Source organism: Triturus cristatus, chromosome 2_2, assembly GCF_964204655.1.
Source record: "Triturus cristatus chromosome 2_2, aTriCri1.1, whole genome shotgun sequence".
Classification (NCBI taxonomy): Eukaryota; Metazoa; Chordata; class Amphibia; order Caudata; family Salamandridae; genus Triturus; species Triturus cristatus.
Genome location: NC_140582.1, coordinates 58,095,291 through 58,120,857, shown reverse-complemented (window position 1 = coordinate 58,120,857; position 25,567 = coordinate 58,095,291). Strand labels below are relative to the sequence as shown.

At 45.1% G+C, this 25,567-nt stretch overlaps 1 protein-coding gene across 2 annotated transcripts in view; it reads right to left on the bottom strand.

Moving 5' to 3' along the window:
* The window catches only part of NUP54 (nucleoporin 54), a 381,989-nt gene that overhangs the window by 156,561 nt on the left and 199,861 nt on the right, over positions 1-25,567 (bottom strand). For both annotated transcript variants that reach the window (XM_085640977.1, XM_085640976.1), the window contains exon 2: positions 254-352. In XM_085640977.1, the coding sequence (XP_085497103.1) occupies positions 254-352 (99 nt within the window). The remainder of the gene's footprint in view (positions 1-253; positions 353-25,567) is intronic.

Here is a 25,567-nt window from a genome sequence, read left to right as displayed (position 1 = left end):
ACTGATACTATTTTTCATTCAAGACCCAATGTTAACCACAGAATGGCTTACAACCTCTGTACGTTTTGCTAAATATGAAAATTCAAAATGGTACACTTAGACAGCAAGTGAACACCCCCAGATACCCAAAGATATAGCAGAAAGCTCAAAGTAGCAGTCTCCAACGACTGGAGTTTTCATTTCCTATTCGACTTTGGGAACAGCGGAGCCTGAAAAAAGCAGTTTAGAGCAGTAAAAAAAATGACCTCTTTACCTCCAAATGTTGATGCTGCAGTTGTTGTAGTTGCTCCAAAGCCGAAGCCTGTTGCAGCGGTGGTTTTGGGCGTAAATGCACCCAATGAAAACCCAGTTGCTGTTATGGAGATAAAAATAATATTGTAAATAAAAACTTAATGCCATGAGCACCAAAGTCACTTTTGTATGAACAATGTTTGCAGTACCAACACTAAGCCGCACATGACAAATCGACTTTTATCACAAAGCATCCACAACCACCCTGCATACATTGTCAATGTGAGCCTCCTTTAGCAAAGTGTAGTTTGGTGGGAACAAGCGAAAAGTTAAGATAAGATTATTGCTTATGGGGCTAGCCCAAGGAGTGTTTGGATCCTTATCAATTATCACAGCATTGTTTTTTGTTTTTACACATACTAAGTCCTGCCCCTAAAGGCATCTCATAGCACAAATAAAATGGCATAGGCTATATATCCATACTTTGATATAAAAAAAAAGTAAAATAATACAACAACAAAAAATTTGACTTCAATACGAAGTCCACTGAAGAGCCAGGCAAACAATTGTGAAGAAAAAAAAACTGGAGTGTGTGTGTGTGTGTGTGCGGCACACACTAGTTGCTTGCGGTTTTCAGTAGACTTTAGTTTATTTTCCAAATACAAAAATAATGAACCCCTCCTAAAAGAGTGGATGCAACAGAGTGTGCAAACTATAATAAAATATATATGAAGAACTGGGTAGCAAATGACAGCCATGGCGCAACTCTTACCTCCCTAACTTAACTCAGCGCTTTGCTCCAGTTACACTGCCCCCATGCAACAAATGTCTGAGCCTGGCAAAAGGGTGTTTGGAAACCATCTAAGCTGTTTCTTATGGTTTTCAATGTAATTTGAAATATTTTTAAAATACTGTGTAATTGATCATGGAATTGCAAAAGAAAGGAAAATGTGGACTCCTCCACCTTAAAATAGTACCTCAATATAAATAGTGTGCATTGTCAGCAGGGAAAATGTGTTTGGGTGTGCATTAAGGGATTCTGCGTGCGACGAGGACACAGTATGTAAAGTATGATCTGCATAAAGTGGTAAGTTTGGTGCATGCAACATCCCAAACCACAATATGCAAAAGTGACAGTGGAATTCGAAATCTAATGCCAACTACAATATCAACACTGCAAGTCTTTGCAAGGCATAAAAGCAAAAGAGATGGCTAAAGGGAGCCCCCAGCACCTTTTTTGTTCAACATAGAAGCGTATCAGAGCTTCCACTGTATGCAGGACAGCTACCAGCACCCAGGAGTGACTGGTTTAGGGGTGGACTACATTTCACAGCGTGTCATTTAGGGACAGTAGTCAAAATGCCAGCCCATAGCCAGCGCAAACTGCATTTGCAGCTGATTAAAAGTAAATTTGTGCATATAGTAACAACCACCTACCTAGGGAGCTACATCAATGGTAGCTTGAGAAATGATCAGCAATGTAATTGTGCAGATTTTTGTTCAATTGTCAAAGTTAAGATTACAACACAGGTCTCCAAATTCGAATAGGCAATAACACACCTTTGACTACATCTCATCCAAGAGAGTTGCACTCCTAATCCCTCCTTGTATTCCAGCTGGGCATTTTGCAATTTTTGGAGATCACTCATGCAAGAACGTAGGTCCTTCACTTACCCCAAAGACATTGGAAACTCTCAAATTTTCATTTGCCTCAGATTCCTTGATCAGTGGATGACATGGAGCCATCTAGAATGCTTCCAAAACGGAAATACTCACATGTGGCAATTGAAAAAATCATGACCCACTGGCTGCCTGGCCCTATGATATGGGAACAAAGTATCTTAGGAAGTGAAAAAACTTGGAATTACCATGGATTACAAGCCGTCAATGAATGCCCAAGTGGACAAATTACCAAGATCAAGCTTCATTACTATGAAAATTCTGCAACGCACCCACCCACCGGAACTTCCACACAAGGTCCTGGCTACTATCTCACTTGCACTGTCTAAAGTGGATTACTCCAATGGCCTCTACCACGGATCATCTTTATTAACTATGAAAAGACTACAACGGATTCAGACTACTCCTCCATGTAAAACCACAAGCCCGCATCTCCCTGCCTTGAGAGCCCTACTTTGGTTACCAGAAGAACCACTTTCAAGCTGCTTTGTATCACCCACAAAGCAATATATGGAACAGGGACACTTTTCACCAGGAATAAAATCACCAAATACATCCAAAAAATGAAACTCCACTCTAGATTGACACCTCTACTCAAAATCCCACAATGCAACAAAAAAAAACATAGGTGGCACATCTCTCTCTGTTCAAGCAGCCAAACTATGGAATTCACGACACCCAAACATAAGATCCACAGATAGCTATCTCATCTTCAGAAAACTACTCAAGAGTTGGCTCTTACCTATTTAACCACCATACTCAAACACATATGAACAGCATATGCCCGTGTATATAAACATTTGATTTGATTATATGTATAAATAAATACTTGGATTTGTAAAGTGCGGCTTATCACCCGTGAGGGTATGCAGGCGCTATCCATAGGCACGAGGACATTAGGTGATTGCTCAGAATCACAGTATGTTGAGCGGATATCGAGACGAACATGCATCCCAAGTTCCGAAGCTGGCAGCTCTGGCCGTTACATCACATCCTGTCCCTGTATGCATCTAGATTAGGTTTATTTCTTTTTATAAATATGTATAATAATTATGTTTATAAATATATAGATATTCTTTAGATCTGCTTAACAAAAGTACAGATTACTTATGGATATATTATTCAATGCTTAACATGTATATAGGTCTGTGCATAATTTTCATATAAGTTACTTGATGAGATACTTATGGTTCTCAGTTTATCACAATACGTAAATTCTACCGTAACTATTTACAATTGCTTCACTACTGAATTATTGAAAAGAAAAAAACCACACACATAAATGTGCTTAAAATACAGCAACACTTCAGAGTCTGAGTTTATTAAATACAACTTAAATCTGGATATATCTTCCTTATACATTTTTCAATTCAATGTACATATGTTTCTATATTTAGTACTTTACTCACAGAAACAAAAATGGTGTCTCTCTAATGTACTACCCTATGCCTCTCTCAGTATGTCCTCTACCTTCACTCTGTAACTCAAACCTTATTCTACTACTATGATCGCCAAAATAACCCTTTCTAGACTCTTCCCTCCTCTACCCCTCTTTGCATCACCCTAAACCTCATTTTACTAAGAGCTCCCAAACAACCATTTCTAAATTCTTCTCTCATATTTCCCTCCTTAGACTCATAAGAGACTTTATTTTACTACTAGAACCTCCCTAATCCATTTCTAGACACTCTTTCCTCTTCCATCTATCCTTTATTAATTCCAAACCTCCTACTACTACTATGATCTCCCAATAAGCACTTTCTAGACTTCCCTCTTCTATCCCTCCATTATCCTTTTCAATCCAACTAACAGGTTCACATGTCTACCACTCAAATGAATTTATATTTCCTTATACTTCTAAATCATGAATCCTTTATGGGTTCCTGAGTCGCGAGCTAGTCGCCGAAAAGCAATTCGACACCTCGACAGGGGTAGTAAGTGTTATATAAATACAATTAATTATCATAAAGAGCAGTGTTGAAGCTGGCAGGACTTCATATGAACAGCAACACTTCATCTAATCTTGGGATCATGGGTTACCTGCCTCAAAGTAGTTTATTATCCATCAATGCCCTGCAGGCACGCAGCAATCATGCTGCTAAGGAATCATGAATGCCTGTAGTAATAGGATAAGTAATGTTAGAGTTTATGGCTTAAATATTTTCAATGTATATTGTTTATATATAGCTGTGTGTATGGGATATGTAAACTGCTGATAAACAATAATAACATCAATAATGAATAATAATAAAAGTAGTTGGCCAATCACAAGTACTTACACATATATTAGCTCCAACTCTCCTAGGGAGCAACGCAACTATCAATGGGAGCTAGGAAGAGGATTCACGATCAGGTTTGAATCATACAGATTTCTGGTAAATTGCCAAAGCGTAGATTAGAACCCAGGTCTCAAAAGTCGATTACTTAATGAGTAGGCTACATCTCCCCCTTAACAGTGCATACTAAATCCCTTTGCACGACTAGTAATGAGGTAGGATTCTGGAGACTCCTTGGGACATGCTTGATCAGCACATCGCAACAATACAAGGTGAAGGAAATAAACACTTAATTTAGGCTGCCCAACATTCTGTTTTTCACCCACTGGGTCACTCTAGAAAGACTGCCAGTGTCAGTCAAAGACTAGTATTAGTGACCCACAGTGTGCAGTCTATCCATCCATCAAGCACTGAATAAAATATCAATAAACCCCAATCCCCGTGGTAAGGGATACTTTCATGGCCGATAAGTAATGTATCCCCCAGTGGAGCACTCGTAATGAGGGTCTTCATGTTTGATATTTAAATCATAATTGTCATGCCCCGCGGTCCTGCCCCCGAGACATGTATAGTATTTAAGGAGCGTAGGCGCGTGTAAACGCTGCTTAGCGTTCTTGCACCTAGCCCCATTTCCGTCCCCTTAGTATTTGCCTGACTTCCGTTTCACATTATTTCCTGTTTCCAGTTGAAGTCGGATCGAAGTGAACGAGTGCTGTCGGGATCGTGGTTCCTTGTCTGGCATGGCGTTGCCATGTTTGCAGAAGCGGTAACAGTGGAAGTGTGATCCATTTGGTTTGTGTTACTTTACCCGATTGAGATCCTGCTATCAAGTAAGGCCCTGGATTCCTTCTCGAGTCCATTTGCGTTTCTTTTGGTCCGGTTGCACGAGCAGTTCTTCTGTGTTGATACCGGTTTTGAAACCGGCATTGGTATCTTTGTTCATAACAGTGGAGCCTGCAGTTAAGGCGCCTCTCTGTCATTTAGATGCCGGTGTGTAACCTGTTCATGTTATTATTCTTCCTGAATATTACTCGTCCATTGGTCTAAATACCTCCCATTGAATGAGAAAAGTATTCTCGTTCTGTATCCTGCATTATGTCCCTCATTATGTGTTGAAGGTGGGGTCAACTGGCTTGGACCATCGCGCAAACATTTAGGAGGCAGCATTTCACTTTAGAAAACACGGTAATATCGCTTTACAACACTTGTCATAGATATAGGGTGGGGTTTACATATGATTATCCTCCATGAATTTCTTGACCAATGAATGTCATTACCCTTCGGCCCTTTAGTAAACCACTCACCTTAGGAGGTTTTTTAGAAGAAGACGTTATTTTGCCTCACTCACAGTTCTCTTGGATACTTACGGGGTGAGCCTGGTACATTCTTTGTTTAAGCACTGCCTCATAGTAGATTGCTAGTTATTAACCTTGTGTCTCGTCATAGGGATCTCTAGCATTGTGAGACAAATATACCACCCTCTCATACTTCGAATGGTGAAATATAACTGTGGTAGGTTTCCCTAACATAGAGTGTTCGTACATTGAGGTCACTTGATATTGAAGCAAATTAATATAGTCTTTTATTTTACAGCTGAGAGTTCCTGCCTTTAACCCTGACGTGGTCCAACAACACAACCTGCCTTTTCTCCCTGCCTATCCTTGTTTTGTTTCCATGTTTTCCCCTGGCGTGTCATCCGTTACTCTATAGTCTGATAGAGTCGGAAGGCCGTAGGGGACGACTGAGGACTTATCTTCAGGTTCCTGACGCTCCTGTGGAACATACCAAGCGATCATTACAATAATTAGGAGGGTTTAAACCAGACTATACTAGGAGCATCATAGCAGGGTTGAGGGTCATTCTAGTCAAATAAATAACCATGAAACTAGCATATTTGGGATAAAAATGGACCATACATACTAAAAACATTTATCTTGTGTGCCACAGCATGGCAGAATTCTTAGTCATGTACAGGAAAGAGCAATGGCTTTAGCTGTAAAGCTTGCATGGTTCCCATTATCTCAAAATGTTTGCCACACTAACTATATGCATGTGTCAACAAGTACAGAAATTTTCAGTTTTGGCCATGAAAGTGAAATCCTAAACCACAATCACAAGAGAAACACACGTTACACACTGAAGCAGATACTGAACCCACTGACCAGCCCTATAAGTTTTTTTAATTTTTTTTGTTTAAACTGAAGTGAATATAGTTTCACTTAGACTGCCTTTGCTTAAGTCGAGTAGGCAGTTTTCCAAACCTACAAATGAAAAACTTTCCGACACCAAAGTTCACCACAGGAGCCACTCAGACATGACTTTAGCCAACATTAGTGATTACCCAAACTTTTCTCCTAGTTAAACCAGGAGAATACACCCCTTCACCTCACTCCTCCTTGGGGACAAGAACAGTTGCACCCTTCTTTTGAAGCAATGAAATCTCCTCCAACAATGCGCTCTTCTTGATTGGGTTTAGAAGGAAAGGAGTACGAATAATCTCTGTATTCACTGGAGGAGACAAAGTCTATCAGACAACCCCTCTATCACCTGGAGCACCCACTAAATCAAGGTCAAAAGGTGCCACTGAGAAGCAAATTGTTGAATCTTGCCACAGACCTTTAACAAAGAGGCTTCCATCTCTGCATAGTCAGGGGGGCTGTTCCTTAGGGTTTGTTTCTGGATTATGCTTCTTAAAGGATGATTTTGGTTGAAACCTAGTCGACAGCTCTATTCTGCTGCCTTTGTGAGAGTTGTTGAAATGAGAGTTGTTGAAATGAGGACTTGAACTTCAAAGAAAGCGCCCCTTTCGAGGAATTGCATTGGAAAAAAGAGGAATGCTTCCTCTCCTTAAATATTCAATGCAGGCTATCCTCCAGATTCACACCAAAGAGACGAGAGCCCTCAAATGGCATCTTAAGAGCAAGGGCTCACTGTGCTGAGTCAGTATTCCAGTCCAAATAAAAGTTACGTTTTGCAGGAATAAGATCCTTCAGCCAATGCCACAGATCTGACAAAATCACAGGACATGTCAGAGGAATTCAATTTGACGTTCCAGGTCTTCCAATAAGGGTAGACAATCACTCATGTGCTGAATAGCAGAAAGCAAAGCGTTGAAATTGGTGATTGGGACTGCACAGTGTATATTCCATATATTCCGGCTCTCATGGCCACGGGATTCAGAAAAAAAACCTTCCACAAGGCAGTAACTACTTTTTTGTCTGCGGAATCCTTAGGAATGTTCTCCTCTGCCATGGACAGGCGACCAGCCAGGCTGACCACCACAGAATCAACATGAACATTATTTGGTAATACAGAATCCTCCAGGGGATATAACTTAGCCATACATCTAGGCAACATAATCTTGTCTGTATCTCTCCATTCCTGCTAGATGATGTCTTTAACAAACTGATGGGGAGGAAGCCCAGCACTGGATGGCTTTTGGAATTGCCGTAGAATGGATTCAGAGGTACCCGTATTTTCCCTAATATTGGTCAACAACATGAGCGCTTTCCTACGAAAATCACTCACCCCTCTTGGCCTTACAACCACATGGACCTTAAACCTGACCTATAGCAAGTTGAAACGAATAACAAAACTAAACGCAAAAGCACTGTCAAGTATGGAAGACAAGCAGTCATTAGCGAGGAGGAGTCATGGATGGCTAGTACTTGGCAACTATACAAAGGTATGCCCTTCACGGATACTTAGAGATACCTTACAGCAACCACACCAAGGAGCAGTTTCTAAAACTCAGACTGGGAATACTGCCTGGTGTCGTGTTGCTATGCCTGACCCGGGCAGTCAGACAGGGCAGGCAAGAAAGGAAAAGGCGGAGCCAGGAAGGAGGCAGGAGGAGGAAGAGGTAGTATCAGGGAGACGCGGTAAGAATAAAGAAGCTATAACAGGGCTCCCGCATCTTCTTGGGGGGCAAATTCACTAAATTGGCGACGAGGGTGGGATCAGCTGACCCACTGCACCTGTCCCCTACAACTACCGCAGCGCAAGAAGAGCGTGCGGCCGAAGACGCAGCTGCGGAGCACTCCGGCAGCTGAAAACAAGTGCGAGCACCGGGCTGACTCACTGAAGTGGCCCGCGACCTGCAAAGCGCGACCCTGGATGGAAGATCAGGGTGAGTCAAGCCAAATAACTACACTGGCAAAGAAATGAACATGTAAATCACTCAGTAGGAGTAAAGTATTCACGTCTCTCCGGCGGCCATCTTGAAGCCAGGCACCGTGCACAGGATAACATTGGACCCTATCACTGCAGCCATTTTGGGGTCAGGCGATTTACAAAAACCTACAAATTCTGCGGATTAGAAGCCCCCATGGTCTGTTGAGTCACATTTTCACTCACCATGTCAGTAGAGGCCGATTCCATGCAGCCAGCAGCCACTGGGTTCACCCAAAATGCCCTGCAACCTGGACCGGTGCTCATGGGAGTACCTTTCCTACGCCCTTCCGAGCCCCCAACACTGACGTCTGGGAACAGTATGGGGCCCAAATGGAAAAGCTGGGCTGAAGATTTCATGACGGGGTCGCAAGTTCGTGATCCCAATCAGAAACTCATAGCCCTGCGGAATCTAGTGGGTAAAGGCATTGCGCAAATCATCAAAGAACTACCAGCCGCTAATACCACATCCTACGACGATGTGAAAGAAGATCTAGATAGGAAGTTCCTCCACAAACGGAACCTAGACTATGAACGCTATACGTTCAACCTAGCCTCGCAAGAAAAGGAGGAGTCAATGAGTGACTTCATCGCCCACATCAGGCGTCTCGCCTGATACTGCGAATTCGACAAATTCAACACCGAAGATGCACTCCGTCTGCACATCATTGAGGGATGCCAATCAGAATCACTACGTTGTCGACTACTAAAAAGCACTACACTCTCGAGGAGACAGAAGAACTCACCCGCATCAATGATCAAGCGGAAGAGCGCGCAAAAAAGATGGAGGCTAGCAAAACTAAGAAAAGAGAGCAAGCTCTTCGAGTACAGTCCCACACCGACTCGAGGCGTCGTCCTGACCGTCACAAATCTTGAAGACTCGCGCGAACTCTCCTCGCAGAAGGACCCGAAACAGTCAACCCAGAAAAAAATCATTGCAATGCTATTGGTGTGGCCAAGACTACCCTCACACAGGTCAATGCCCAGCAGTTGGTCAACAGTGCCGTCGATGCGGAAGAGAGAACCACTTTGAAGCCGTCTGCCAAACTCGCTGCTCGGAGGTAAAACAGACCAGACAGAGCACGGAATCACGTCACCATGCCAGAGCTGTACAGGGACGGAGAGACCGCTCCTCCAGCTCATCAAGGTCAAGCGCTCAATCAGTAAACTCCTACAGATCTCAGCAGTCAACGTCCAGAGAATCATCTTCCCTCACTCCTATATCAAAAGACAGTGATGAATATGTGTGTATGGTGGCAGACCCAGATAGATTAAAGAAATATCCATAGCTAGATATCCAAATAGGAAGCCACTCCGCCAGGTTTGTACTAGATACGGGCGCATCACTTAACTACATCTGTACCACAGAATACCAGAGCATGAATCCCAAACCGAAATTAGAACCAGCGGCAGTGCGAGTTTACACGTGGATGTCCAGAAAACCACTGCCATGTCTAGGACAGTTCTGCACCACCCTGACATACAAAGATCGACAAATCCAAGCACATATTCATGTGATTGAAGGCCCTGAAGCAGCAGACTGCCTTCTCAGCCTGCCAACAGCAGAACGTCTGAAGCTAGTTGAAATCCTATACAAGGTGGATGACTCGCCAGACATTGTCAACAAATTCCCGAAACTATTCAGTGGACTAAGAAAACTAACTCACTTCAAAGTCAAGCTACATATCGACGAACAAGTAACACCGATAGTGCAGCCTCACAGGAAGGTACCATTCCACTTGCAACAGGCAGTAGATGACGAACTGCAACACCTACTGAGAGCGGACATCATAGAGCGATCAACAGGACCCCACCCATGGGTGTCACCAGTCATGGTTGTGCCCAAGAGAGGTCAAGACAACAAGGTATGCCTGTGTGTGGACATGCGAGCCCCCAATACGGCTATCGAGAGAGCGCGGCACCCAGGACCCCATATCAGCGACATAACGTGCCTAAACGGAGAGTCAGTCTTCTCGAAATTGGATCTTAACAAAGGATATCACCAACTAGAACTACATGAGAAGTCGAGATACATTACCATATTCACCACTCACCAAGGCCTCTTCAGATACAAATGTCTCAATTTCGGAATCTCCTCGTCAGCCGAGATTTTTCAGGAGGCCGTCCGGCGGGTGATTCAAGACATTCCGAACGCATTCAACTACAGCGACGACATCTTGGTCTTCGGGGAGAATCAGAAAGAACATGACAAAGCACTTGATCGGGTATGTCATGCCCTCCTCAATGCCAATCTCACACTCAACCAAGACAAGTGCGAGTTTCATAAGTCAACACTCAAATTCTACGGTCATATCTTCTCAAAGGACGGCATGAGACCTGACCCGGAGAAAGTGTCTGCCCTTTCGGACACTCCACAACCATGTGATGTCAGTGATCTCCGTTTGTTTCTAGGGATGGCCAGCTACTGCACCCGCAGTATCAAAGACTATGCCACCATCAGCTATCCACTCAGAGAACTGACATGTCAAGGACAGCAATTCCTATGGTCAGCTACCTGTGAACACGCCTTCAACAAAATCAAAGAGGCGGTGAGCACTGCGATCAATTTAGCTTACTTCAACACCAAACGGAAGACCGAAATCACTGTGGACGCCAGCCCAGTGGGGTTAGGTGCAATCCTGGCACAATATGATGAAGCAGCTGACCAACGCCACATTATCGCATACGCCAGTCGCAGCCTCACCGACAAAGAAAAGGGTTACTCACACCCGGAAAAAGAAAGCCTTGCGGTTGTGTGGGCTTGTGAACATTTCCATCTCTTCATCTATGGGAAACACTTCACGCTCATCACTGATCACCAGGCGCTAACAACCATCTTTGGTAACCCGCGGGCCAAGATGCCCCCACGGATTGAACGGTGGGGAATTTGCCTACAAGACTAGACCTACACCATTATCCACAAACCGGGGAAGACGGAAAACCTGGCAGATTACATGTCACGACATCCACAAACACGAACACAAGTGCGACGTTCTGTGGCAGAGGAATACTTCCATTTCGTCAACGACCACGCCTGTCCACCGGCGGACCCGCTAGAAGCCATCCGAGAAGCATCCGCCCAAGATGCCACAATTCAAAACATTATGCACCAAATCCGTACCAACTCGTGGAGACACTTAGAAGACGCCCACAGAAATGAAGCTGTCAACACTCAAGAACTTGCAGCGTTCAAACACGCCCAAGAAGAACTGTCTATCAGTACTGACGGACTACTACTGAGAGATAGAAGAATCGTGATCCCTCAAAGGTTAAGACAAGGAATCGTCAACCTGTCACAAGGAGGACACAGAGGAGTGGTGGCCACGAAGAAAGCGTTACGAGAACGCGTCTGGTTCCCGCCCCTCGACCAGATGGTGGAAGCCACGCTCCAAGACTGCACATCCTGACAACTAGTGGGACAAGATGAACCACCAGCGCCACTGCAGATGTCGGACCTCCCGGACAGTGTATGGCAACAAGTAGCTATTGACTTCTTCGGCCCATTGAAATCAGGGAAATACATCGATGTCATCATGGATGAGTACTCTCGCTTTCCCATTGCTCATCAAATCTCTACCAAAGTGATGGCTGTCATACCATTCATCGACGAAATTTTCGCAGCATGGGGAATACCTACGGTGGTAAAGACAGACAACAGGCCACCATTCAATGGACAAGAATGTGCAGAGTTTGCAAAACACCTGAACTTCAAACATCGGAAGATCACTCCCTTGTGGCCCCAGCCCAACGGGATGGTAGAACTTTTTATGGGAACAATCAAAAAGACCATACTGCAAGCTGAACTGGCTCCCCGCGACATTCAACCGGCACTAAATGAAGTGCTGCCAGCCCATCGGACCACACCACACAACACCACAAACCAATGTCCTGCCACTCTAATGCTTGGGCGAATTCCACACACCCGGCTCCCAACTACAGATGCTGTCTCGCAATCTCGAGTCGTAACCACAGATCACGACACTCTAGTAGAACTTGATCACGCCAAGAAATCCAAAATGAAGGAATATGCTGATCACCGCAGACACGCAAAGGCGTCCGACACCCGTGAAGGAGACTGGTTACTGGTGAAACAGGGCAAGAGAACCAAAGCAGACAGTCGCTACCTTGCACACCCCCTGCAGGCAACAAGAAGAAAAGGGACCATGATCACTGCAGAGTCTGAGGGCAAGCGGACGAAGAGAAACATATCATACTTCAAAAGGTGCAATCTCTCTGCCTATACTCGAGCGCGAGAGCCTGACCATGACACGGACTCGTCAAGTCAAGAAAGGAACAGTGACCATGAGTATCGTCGAGCACAGGAGTCCGACGACATGAGAGACAAAAGCCCGCCTGACCAGATACAAGCCAGCCGACCACGAAGAACAATCCGGAGACCTGTTCAGCTCATTGAAGAACTCTAAAATACAGTGAACACTTAAAATACAAAGGGGGGAGGTGTCGTGTCGTTATGCCTGACCCTGGCAGTCAGACAGGGCAGGCAAGAAAGGAAAAGGCGGAGCCAGGAAAGAGGCTGGGGGAGGAAGAGGTAGTATCAGGGAGACGCGGTAAGAATAAAGAAGCTATAACAGAGTTCCCGCGTCTTCTTGGAGGACAAATTCACTAAACCTGGGTCAAAACATTATCTGCCTTGGAGAAAAAAGGAATGTGTGGAACTATGCAAGCTTTGTGGACAAGCACCCAAGGACATCATTCACGTGCTGTGTCTCAGCAAAGCCACTTTGAACGAACGTCGGAAAATCCTATGCAAAGATTTTAACAATAGAGCGATAAGGTCACAGAGCTGGTGCGCGTTTCTTAAGACTGAACTGTGCACTGCTAAAATTTCTTAGGATAGTGAAGAAAAAGGTACAGCCCGTTGAACGCAATAAAGCATAGAGGCCCAGCGTGTAGGGTGCGATTTCGCTAATGGGGAACTACGAGCATAAAGAAAGAGGTGAAATGCAGTGGTCCTATAAACCTAGGCACGTTTGCACGTTCATATTGCAATCACTAACAATTGCAATTCTAATGACATTAGAAAGCAGTTGGATAAAATATGTTGTATGAAAATTAACACTTTTTTTGCGGACTGTCACCAATGCACTTTAAACCAACTTTCTTCACATGGCATGCATGCCCTCCTGACTGGTAGAGTGTGCTAGAAAAGGTTTCCTACTATTTTAAAGATCTAATCTGCATACCCCTAGCAGCCACTCGCTACTTACGCTCCTCTGCCTTTGCACTCAGGTTTTATGTGAACGGTTAGGAAGTCTTTCTATAACAATCTGGTGGTTTTACTCAGCGCTTACCCTGTGTAGGGTTTTAAGCTACCTTGTTCCATAATAAATGAACTTGTATTTTGATATTTGCACACTGCTTTTTAATGAATGTTTTTAACAAACAATGGGTAAATAATAGTCATAGAACTTTTACCATTGAATTTTACTCTACTGAAGGTAATTTGTTTTATTGCAATGGTTTTAAATAACTACACAAATAAACTGGTAAACTGATGTGGGTCAACACGTCCCCAAGGATATCCTTTTAAATATACTCGCTCTTAAAATCAGAGGGAAGAGGAGCATCATCCAATTTATCAGAAACCTCAAATAAGGATGGCTCCTTTGCACCTTTCCTGGGATTAGGAGGGGGAGGAGGAGGTTTATCTTTAAAGGTGGCCAGGGTCTTTAGAACAAGCTGCCAAATCTTCTCCTCCTCCAACCCCTCATGCTTCCTCCTGCGCTTAGGAACAGGAAACTGTCCTAAAGAAGCAGATGAAGGAGAGGGAGAGGAATGGTTCTGCATGGCAAGGTTCTTACCTATGATATAATCAATAAAACACAAAAGATGCGAGAGAAAAAAATCATAAACCAAAGTCACTTGCCAAATCGAGCTTTAAATACACGGCTTAGGATATGCAGCCGATGCATGTCCAAAATGAAAGGACGGTCATGTGCACAGCCGAAACCCCTAACGCGCATGTGTGTTCCAGGAGATTCCCACTGGGCATGCAAAAGCGGTACTGCCTTGAAAACAAAAGTGCATGTTTGACCTCACAACCATCACGCATTCGCTTACCTGCAATGCTTCCTTCCTTGCCCAGCATACCGGAGAGAGCGTCAGAAAAAGAAATGGCCACATCCAGAAATCCAGCCTGCTGGAGGGATGCAATCGGGGCCAGTAGCCTAAAAGAGACCGCCTCACCACTCCTCAGAGGGCCACTGCTCCCCAACAGAGGCCTGACATTTTCCAAGCCTGGTAGGTATGGTACGTCAGGCTTTGCAGCATGCGCAGGCCCAGTCCAGCAGGGACCTCCTCGTCCTGTTAACAGGAAACAATAAAAACAGGAGGAGCTAGGAGCGACAGCTCCCTTTATGGCACCCAGGTTAGGTGGGGCTAGTCTTCTAGGATCCGTATGTTCTTTGTTCCTGTTGCGAGGTCAAGTCATCTTATGTAGTAACGACTAGGAAGAGGTACGTAGGGGTAATGCTCAGCCTGCAATTAATCCAAGCAGCAACTTTCAAGAACAAACTGAACCTGAAAGCATAAGCATACAGTTAAAAGAAAACAAATTCCTCATTTTTAGGTCTCGCTAGCGTTAGGCTGCGCGCATGCGCAGTCTCGCTGGCGATATTTAGTGTTGACAGGGTATTTTCAGTAAGGGGCATAAAGCCCCGCCCCTCTTTCCCATTGGCCGGCGTCACCGTTTATGGTAAACGGCGGCCAGCCATTGGGAAAGAGGTGCCGGTGACGTTTTCGCTTGGCTTTTCGAGCCGTCCCATTTGGACGGCCTCGCCTGCTTTGCGTTGGTCGCAAAAGGTTTCTTATCTTTATGGGGCCAAACACATGGCCCCATAAGGACAAGAAACCTTTTGGCAGACGAGGCCGTCACAGTGGGACGGCAGAAAAAGCGAAACGAAAACGTCATGGGAGCGCTTGTTAGAATTTCCCCCTCACTTGCCTGCTCTAAAATGTTGCCACGTATGCATTTCATGTGTGCCGACTTTGGTGCTGGAAACCAGGTTTCGAGTCTCGGGGTCGCGTCCACATCCTGCGATTCTGGGCAAATCACTTCATCTCCCCGTGCCTGAATGAGTAATGTAAGTATGGTGCTCATGTACAGAGTACCAATCCCTTTAGTCGCGTTCGCGCTATATAAAAATATAACAACAACAAAAAATATTGGCAGGGAGGTGTCAACTGCTCTGCGCTCTGACCCTGGGAGGGACACCTACCTTCCCTTGCTCTGCGCTTTTCCTGTGTGGGGTGGATGTCCCAGATGGACACCAGACATCGTGGTTCCCGTCCGTCCGTCCGTCCCTCCCCCTCTCGCCTCTTCCCCATCGTGCGGTGCGGATTGCTGTGCGGTGCCCTCCGTTGCATGTGCACGCAGCTTAGTGGGTGGGGGGTTTCGGGGGGCGGATCAGCCCCCTGTGTCTCCGAGCACGTCTCCTGGACAAGCGAGTCCGGGGGGGGCGTGTGCTCCTCCAGCCTTGCTTGCTCGGTGGGCAGAGTGTCCTGTTCACCAGGTGTGAGACTCCTGCTGTGTGCCTGGAGTGTGTGCTGAACCAGGCGCATTGAGTGGATTGTATTTTTGTGACGAGGAGCAAACCTGCTGACAGTATTGATCTTGGGGGCACGCTGTGGAATACAGGGGGACTGTGTGGTCTTGCGTCAATGGGATGACTATTGACCTTTGGACGTAGTTGGTAGATCGGAGGACAGTAGTCCAGTAACAGGCGTCCTTGGGGAGCAGGTTTGAGTCCGTCTCTGTGTTTTTTGCCTCGAGGTGCATGAGCAGGGAGACTGCCGACTTTGGTGCTGGAAACCAGGGTTCGAGCCTCGAGGTCGCATCCACATCCTGTGATTCTGGGCAAATCACTTAATCTCCCCCTTCCTGAATATGTAATGTAAATACGGTGCTCATGTACAGCGCTCCAATACCTTCGGGTCGAGTTTGCGCTATATAAAAGATGCGAAAAAAATAATATTGATTTCCCATGCACTGCAGCCCTCGGATGTAAGTGAGGCGGCGGGGCCTCTCTTTCTGGACGCGCTTCTAAGTCACCCGAGCCGCGCTCTGTAAACAACGGAATCACAAGCAAAAGTGGAAACAGCATCAGGGAGAGGGAGGGGTGCGGAGTGATGGTGGGAGGAGGAAAGGAACAGACAGAAGGGGGCGGGAAGTGGCGGGAAAGTGCGATAAAGGGGCACAAAGACTCATGCCGAGAAATAGAGTGGCGAAGGAATGGGAAGAGAGGCACTGCCTCTCACGTTCACCATTCTTGCCTTTATCCCACCCACGCCTTGTCCCGCCTTTCCCATTTCCCATTTCCTCTATTCCTCCCCTCCCACGGCCCCTCGTCTCGGAGCTACCTTTCCTAGCTCTCCCTCCTTCCCTTCCTCGTGCGCTTCCTCCTCCCATTTTTCAGTCCGCCCAATCCTAATTTCCTTCTATTCCCCCTCCCCTGCCTCTTCGCTAAACCCCTTGCTTTGCTCCCCTGTATAACAGAATAGTTTGGCAGGTGCTTGTTTGTGCCCGTAGGAAGTCTGGTTTGCTGTGCGGTAGGGTGCAGAGAGGCTGTCCCCACACAACCTGCTCCACAGCAGACATTTCTGCTGGCATGGCAGCCTTCATCGCTGCCAAGGAGATTGAGTGCCATTGGGTTGGCGAAGGGGAGGCAACGGGCACAGGACTGGCCATGTTTGGTATTGTTTAGGACTGCATAATGTGAGGCTCTGGGGTTCGTTGCACGGAGAGAGAGGAGACTCGGAATTCTCTCAAAGAGCCCCGCAGCCCTGTGGTGTCTAGAGAAGTTCCTTGCCAGCCAGAGATCTCGGGAGTGGAGTGTTATGTTGCAGTCACTTTCGCTGATTTATTACAGATTTGACTCCAGGTTTACTATTTATTTTGTAAGCATTTCCATTTGTGATAAACCATAATTATTTTGCTTTTTCTAAACAATATGAAGCTTTAAGTAGTACATTTCTAACTTTGTTTCAGCAATAGAAGGTACACTTGCAACAAGAAAACAAGCCAGAGAAATAATAACGTAGGAGAAACGATGAAGACATGGAAAGAAGATAAGGCTGAAAACAAGTAGAAAAAGAATGAAGACGGGAAAAAAACGAAGGAAAAAAGCAGAGAAAGAAAGAGGGCAAAGAAGAAAGGAACTAGAGCTGGAGAGAAATCAGGATAGAGGAGATGAAGGAAAAATAAATGGAGAAATTAGAAATACTGGAAGAATTCTGGGATTTACACGACCTCCCCCGGGCACTTACAGCCTTTCCAGATGGTGAGTCTATATATCATCATTACCAACACCCACCCCGGGCCTGAGGATGATGTTGGAAAGTGCAGCACTTACCATCAGCATCCCCAGGCTTACAATGGAAGTGCATCGGTCAAGGTCTCCGGTATATCTGTTCTTGACACAAAATTAGCTCAGGAGGCTGAGGATATGTTGCAGACGTGTGTAACTCCTCAGTTTCAACCTTATAATGTCAAGTCAGTCTTCCACTCCTCTTGACTTTTACAGTGAGCACCTTGAGCTTGATAATTAAAACATCCCTCTCAGCATGTGTGCGCCTCTACTCAGTGTGATAGTGTGGTGTGTCGGCTAGTCTGCCAGACCCAAAGCGTCAGTGTGCCTGCGACTCAGTGTGCCTGCGTGTGTGATGACGTGCTTCGGTACACCCGTGTGCCTCTATGTATTAGTGTGTCTGTTTCACGGGGTGTGTGTTTCTCAGCGTGTGCATGCATGTGTGCCCGTTTGAGGTGCGGTTTCTATGTATGTCTGTATGCAGGGGTCATTGTCATTTACAACGCCATTACTCCACGAAGGGGAAAAAAAAAAAGCAATAACATTTTCAATGCCAATAGCGCAAAACAATGTCATTGCGAGACCTATTGCATTGTAAATGCTTGTTGTTTGTTAGAATGAGTCATAGTTTAATTTACATTAATGACTTATTTTAAGTAGAACAAGTTGGTCTCCATGGGAAACTCTTGAGAAAGACTGATGAGTCCCAGGCTGGGAGATTACTTATGGCTCATGCTCAGTTTTGTCATAGTTTAATTTCTTAAAACCATTTAGCCTGAACTATAGTCCAAGCACAAAATTGTATTGTGAAGCAGCCACCGCCAGACGAGAGAACTTTGTATACTTAGTCCATCTACTAACATGAGGATTTACATAGTAACGTGCGTATGAATTAAAGCCTGCTCTGAAGGATCTCTCACGAAGGGCCAGGCCCCGAGGTAACACTGTCCCAGGGGCATACCAAGATGGCCTATGGCACTGGTGAAAGGCAGTCAGTCAATCTCTTATCCCAAATTTTCAGCCTTAAATATGACATCTGTTCTAGAATACCAAGCCACAAACCCTGGACTGCAATTTGGAAAGCGAGAGGTACGAGGAGAGATGCTTTTTAAAAAATCTTTTTCTAATCAAACTGTCTCATTTATCTTGGAGAGGGGATTACTTTATAAGAACTGGCCCACTTATCTTTTTATTCATGTAACCTTTAGAACTTCAAAAATATTTGTTGTCTCAGTGTATTCTCTTGTACTTAATCCCCTAATTTTACTGTGGAAAAGGACACTATAAAAAGATGAGAGGCTATGTCAATCAACAATGGACAAGCTGAGTCACAATCACAGCCACCACCATATCCGAGTGCCAGAAGAGACCTGAGGATACCCATTAGTAATGTTAACTTGATTGGCACCAGAGGCCTACAAACGATAAAGCTAATGACAGAAAGCCATTCTATACCAATCTCTCTGCTGCTCATTTAGCCACCTCACTTGAGCAGGTGGAAGATCTAAAGAGGAATCAAACAGCTTTACCAAGCCCACACCTTGGGGCTCCAGTAACCAGTTCACAGAGTGGGTTGCAGGCGTTTGGAATTTTGATTCTAATAATTTTGTTCCCTGCTATGTTTTAAACAAGATGTAGAAATCCTAAAGGATCCTGCCACATCCCTAATAATGAGCCACAGCAGCAAAAGTTAGAAATGAAAAATGCGTCAAATGACCCACACAACCAAAGCTGGAATTTTCAAAATAAAAACAGACCTGCTAATCTTCTCTCCTGCTGTATTTCTAGTAATGGTTGGTTCTCAGGTAACAATTGGGCATAGTTAGCGAACAGTTTTTTTTATTACAAATAATTATTTAACAAAATTAGGCTAATGACGACCAATGTGGAAGACTGATCAAATATAAAGCTAGTGATTTTAACTGCCATCAATTATCCCAGAAATTGTGAAACAGCCAATAGTAATGTCAGAAACACCTGCCACCAAGTTTAGGGCATTAAAGAATCCCTGCTCTCACATTTGAATGAAGTAAAAAAAAAAAAAAAAAATCTAACAAAACAAAAAGGAGCGAGTCAACATATTCATAAAAACCTAAACGCACTGCTTTAGCTAAGTAAGCATTACAAACCAAGAACTGTAGCCCATAAGACAGTTTTTTTCTTGTTTGTTTTGCAATTTTGGGACTATTTCGCTTTAATAATCTGAGTACCAATTTAAGAAAAGCTTTTTATATTATTAAAGGAAACGCTTCTGGGCAACAGAAGCACTGGTCACGAAGTAGGTTGGCATATTTCAGATATGGGTTATACCATTTTCAGAGGAAGGTTGTGAGACACCAGATAAAGCCTCCTTTCTTCAGGAAGTTTTCAATACAACCACTACTACTGGGAAAGTATATTCACAATATTTTCCTCTGACCTACAAATCTTTAATTTGTACTCAAGGAGACAACGTCCGCTAATGCTGTTCATTCACTAAAAGCATTCATAAAGTAGCTATTGAGAATTCCCATACAGGCAAATACGCCCCTTCAGAGTCTTCTTGAGGTTACAGAAAGAAACACAAGGCTGCATTCAAGTGGCCAAGCAACTACGAGATCATGCTCTACGTTTTCTTCAACCATTTCTTCAGTGTCAAAGACGTGAACATACTACTTAACTGAAATCTGGACATATCTGCAACATTTTCTCTATCTGCATTAGCACAACAACTCCATGGAAAACATGCCACCTGTTGTGCCTCTTTTCATGAAGTCTTGAACAAATTTGCCCAGTTATCAAATGCCTTATGTTATCTTCCACAGCAATCTTTTCTACACTTAAATGCAGACATGCAACCCCTCCTCAACTAAACCGTTTTACAGTGATCATATCACTCATGTTAATTAGACCAATGAAACAACCTCTAACAGACTTACAACACATATGCCAACACAACCTCTTTCTCTAGATCATTGCCGAATTAGCACTACTAGAAAAATAGCAGGTCCTGGGAAATAAAAAGCATGAATATTCCGAAAAGCCTCACCAATTTTGCCACAACCTACTTGTCCACCAACATTTTAAAAAATCAATTCCTATGGCTTCAAAACCATTCCACCTTAGCCACCTTGTCAACAATGGGTGGCACAGTCGTATATGTGCCTTCTTCGCTGTGACCTGCCTCTCTCAAATTGCAACCTCTTTCTCTAGATCATTGCCGAATTAGCACTACTAGAAAAATAGCAGGTCCTGGGAAATAAAAAGCATGAATATTCCTAAAAGCCTCACCAATTTTGCCACAACCTACTTGTCCACCAACATTTTAAAAAATCAATTCCTATGGCTTCAAAACCATTCCACCTTAGCCACCTTGTCAACAATGGGTGGCACAGTCGTATATGTGCCTTCTTCGCTGTGACCTGCCTCTCTCAAATTGCAAAACTTTTAAGAAATGTTCTCAAGACCTCTCTTGAATGATGCATAGCAGCACCACAATCACAAATGCACATAGAAGCCTAGATGACTTGTGAGCTAGAACAGTAACATTTATATCATCACTGAAAGTGAAACAAGCATTTGCAATGCAACAGTCTCGCCTTTAGGATCTTAAAAGTATTTAGCCATGCAGCACATTATCCTGGGTGTTATATTAACTCTTCTCATTTAGCCTTACACAACTGCTATAACCGGATGAAAAGAGCATTTGTTCTGAGTGCGGCGCCATGGAAAGGGGTTAAGGTAACAGTGAGTCCCAAACAAAGTTTTACAAAAACCAATATGCATTGACAAAGCTTATGCATTGACAAAGCTAATGCATTGACAAAGTCAAAAGGCTGGCAGCATAAGTTGGACCAGCTAGCTTTGCAAATGCTTGTGTTGCTTTGTCAGGGACGTGGAGCAGCAGAGAAATGTGGAGGTAAAGAACAGTGTGGCATGAAACTGATCATGAGAAATAGCTAGACTGAAACAGAAGTGTGTTCTGTACTCGAGAAAGACACGAGCCGAACTTGAAATATGATCTGCAAAACAAATATGATCTGCGAAACTGGTTATGGTTTGAGATTGGGCTAACCTTCGCTGGAATGTCAAGGTTGAACAAGCACTGGCAACAGCATTAGGTCTGGCTTTAACACCTCCAGAGTTTTCGGTTTGTATAGATTTAAGTCATCTATATGCATGAGCGGCTTGAACTCCAAGCCATATGAGAAATTGCGCAGTTTAAATAATGTTCTAACCCAGGGGTCCTCATAGTACGGCCCGCGGGCCGCCAGCGGTCCGGCAAGCCTTCCTTGGCGGCCCGGCAAGCCTTCCTTGGCGGCCCGCGGACCTTGCAGACATCGTACCTGTGCCGGTTGCAGCAGCGTGGAGCTATGGGGGCCGGGCCGGGTGATTCTTTTAAAAGCCATTCACTTGTTAATAAGGCTTTGTTGTATTTCACCTCTTCTTAGCGCCCCTGCGTCTCCCCTCTGAATGAGTGGAGATGCAGGGGCGCTAAGAAGAGATGAAATACAACAAAGCCTCATTAACAAGTTAATGGTCTTTAAAAGACCTGTGAAGTACTTGGGTGCGGAAGCTCCCAGTGCGCTGTGCCATTTCCTGCCCAATTGTTCTTACTGTCACGTAGGCTGGCGTCAGTACCTCTTCACTGAGCTCGCACAATAGGCGCATGGAACAGAATTTTCGGTATACAGTGGTCTCTTGTTGAAGGGGGCAGTGTCATTTATCCCCCCCAATCAGCTAATGAATGATGAATTCTTAAAACATATGCAGCGAATTCCACAGCTAGGTTCTTTCTAGGCACTACGATCTATGTTAAAGAGAGTCCCACGGTGAGGCATTTCTAATTGCAAATAACCTGAGAGCACCGTTGCTCTTCTGAAGTCAGCTTGAAATATCCCCCTCTGTCCAATCTCCCATCTTCTCTCTCACCCTTACTTATCTGACAAAACGATTTCCTGCTGTTCGTAATGTGTACTTACCTACATCTCTTTTTACATGAAAAATGAGATGCTTAATTACAGCTATTGGAAACTTGCTCTTTTTAGCCCACCCAGACAGAGTTGTTAACAATGATTAATAGATCATGCATTGCACCTCTTTACAGCTTGAGCAGAATGAGTGAGCTGCAGAGCACAGGGGAGAGCCACAGATAGGAATGAGGAACTGATTGAGGGAGGGAGACAGGGAAGGAGAGAGAGACAGAGGGAGGGAGACAGACAGAGGGAGGGAGACAGACAGAGGGAGGGAGGGAGACAGAGGGAGGGAGAGAGACAGAGGGAGGGAGAGAGACAGAGGGAGGGAGAGAGACAGAGGGAGGGAGAGAGAGAGAGGGAGGGAGGGAGACAGAGGGAGAGAGACAGAGAGACAGAGGGAGAGAGAGAGAGAGAGACAGAGGGAGAGAGAGAGAGAGAGAGAGAGAGAGAGAGAGAGAGAGAGAGAGAGAGAGAGAGAGAGAGAGAGACAGAGAGAGAGAGAGACAGAGAGACAGAGAGAGAGAGAGACAGAGGGAGAGAGAGAGAGAGAGAGAGAGAGAGAGAGACAGAGAGACAGAGAGACAGAGAGACAGAGAGAGAGAGACAGAGAGACAGAGAGACAGAGAGACAGAGAGACAGAGAGACAGAGAGACAGAGAGACAGAGAGACAGAGAGACAGAGAGACAGAGAGACAGAGAGACAGAGAGACAGAGAGACAGAGAGACAGAGAGACAGAGAGACAGAGAGACAGAGAGACAGAGAGACAGAGAGACAGAGAGACAGAGAGACAGAGAGACAGAGAGACAGAGAGACAGAGAGACAGAGAGACAGAGAGAGAGAGAGAGAGAGAGAGAGAGAGAGAGAGAGAGAGAGAGAGAGAGAGAGAGAGAGACAGGGGGAGGGAGGGAGACAGGGAGGGAGACAGAGAGGGAGGTAGACAAACGCAGTGAGTGAGGCAGAGGGAGAAAGAGAGAGATAGAGGAAGAGAGAGAGATAGAGGAAGAGAGAGAGGGAGAGGGAGGGAGAGGGAGAGTGATAGAGGGAGAGTGATAGAGGGAGAGTGATAGAGGGAGAGTGATAGAGGGAGAGTGATAGAGGGAGAGTGATAGAGGGAGAGTGATAGAGGGAGAGTGATAGAGGGAGGGAGACAGAGCTAGATAGATAGATAGATAGATAGATAGATAGAGATGTGTGAATGCCGGGTCTGGTGGCTCAGTGGAGGAAGGCGTCTGCTGCAGGGGCCTGTGTTCAACCTCATGGTCACCGTTTTTTTTTCTCTAGCCCTGCCCCCTCCCCCACTGACCCCGCCCCCACCGGTGCGGCCCTCGGCCACAAACCACACTGTAAATTTGGCCCCCGAGAGAAAGTTTGTGAGTACCCCTGTTCTAACCTGTAAACGCTCTTATATTTTGCACAGTGGGGTCATGGAATCCATTGTACAAACTTCAGAATTAAAAAACTTGCACTGGTAGCTCTGTACAGTACAGCACCCTAAGCATTCTGAAATCTAAGCAGCTTGTTATGAGTGATGCAGTAATTGCGAGCTTATACTGCTAAATATCGCACGTGGAGGTCTTTGCCGAGTGTGTTTTTAAGTCACAGAATAAGTGCTAACTAAAATATGCGTGTAAATCTTATGCCGTCAATTCTGTGTTGGGTGACACCACAGAGGAATAATGTACGATGAACACAGCATGCATGCTGTTCCAAGTTACACCAATGCATCTGTGGGGTAACACAATCTTACCCTTCACTCCTCCCCCCATGGACTGTAAGGGGGCCCTCTACAATCATCTGGCCTCACGCTGTTTTCAAACACCTTGCCCTTGCAAGGAAGCCAATGTGTTCTGTAGGCAGGGAGACATCACCGCGTATGAAAAGACATTTCAGATGCTGTTGATTCACAAAATTGGGGTTCCAGAAGTAAAAATGATTGGTGATATGGAGAGATCCCAGGGCACAGGCATAGCATCATAAGCATATCAAAGATAACAGTGAGCAAAAATGCCACCGATGTGCTATTGAAAATTAATTTGGCAGAGCACCAATGGATGTTGTTACTGGTATTTTATCTTTCATATTTCTCAATTCCATCATATTCCTAGTCTATGTTTCAATCAATCAATCAACTTTACTCTGAGGCATATTATGCGGGGCAAAATTGCGTCCAAGTGAATCCACCACTCTAACCTCTCCCGCAGCCAGTCCTCGAGTTACTAAACATGTGAGGATTTTCGGAGCAGGCGTTTTGGGTCACGGCTGCCTCAGCGGACCGGCGGCACTGGCTGATTATTCGGAGGTCGACTCTTTTGCCTCCGGTCTCTCAGCAGGGGCGTCCTTTGACTGCAATGGCGGGGCGCGGTGGCAACGGTACTAAACAATGGGCTGCCCTCCTTGCTCCATCTTTATCGACGATAACTGGCCAGCCTCCCCCACGGCTTAAGACAGCGACAGGGAGTCGGACCAGTGGCATGGCGCGCTAAACGTAAACAAAGAAAGTTGCGATTTATACGAGTCCTATTGCATTGAAGACACAAACAGCACCGGCTCGATTGTCCAGCTGCTTAGAAAGTGAAAGAGCGCACGGCGAGCTAAACATAAACAAAGCAGGTCGTGATTTACACGAGTCCTATTGCATTGAAGACACAAAAAGACACAAACGAGAGTGGGGGGCAAGATGTCACAGACTGAGGGAGGGGGAAGACAGGGAAGAAAAAAGTGTTAGGAGTAAAGGGGCCAGTAGCTGTGGAAGGATACAAATGATGACTGAGGAGGGACTAACAAGCCTCAAACCAATCGGAAGCCAGCATTTAAGACAAAAGCCAATGGGCAGAGAGTGGGCTGAGCTTCCACACTACAGTGTATACTGCATGCCTCGCAAAGCGATAGCAGTACATTTGTGCTGCATCGCTAGGCAAGACCTAAAAAC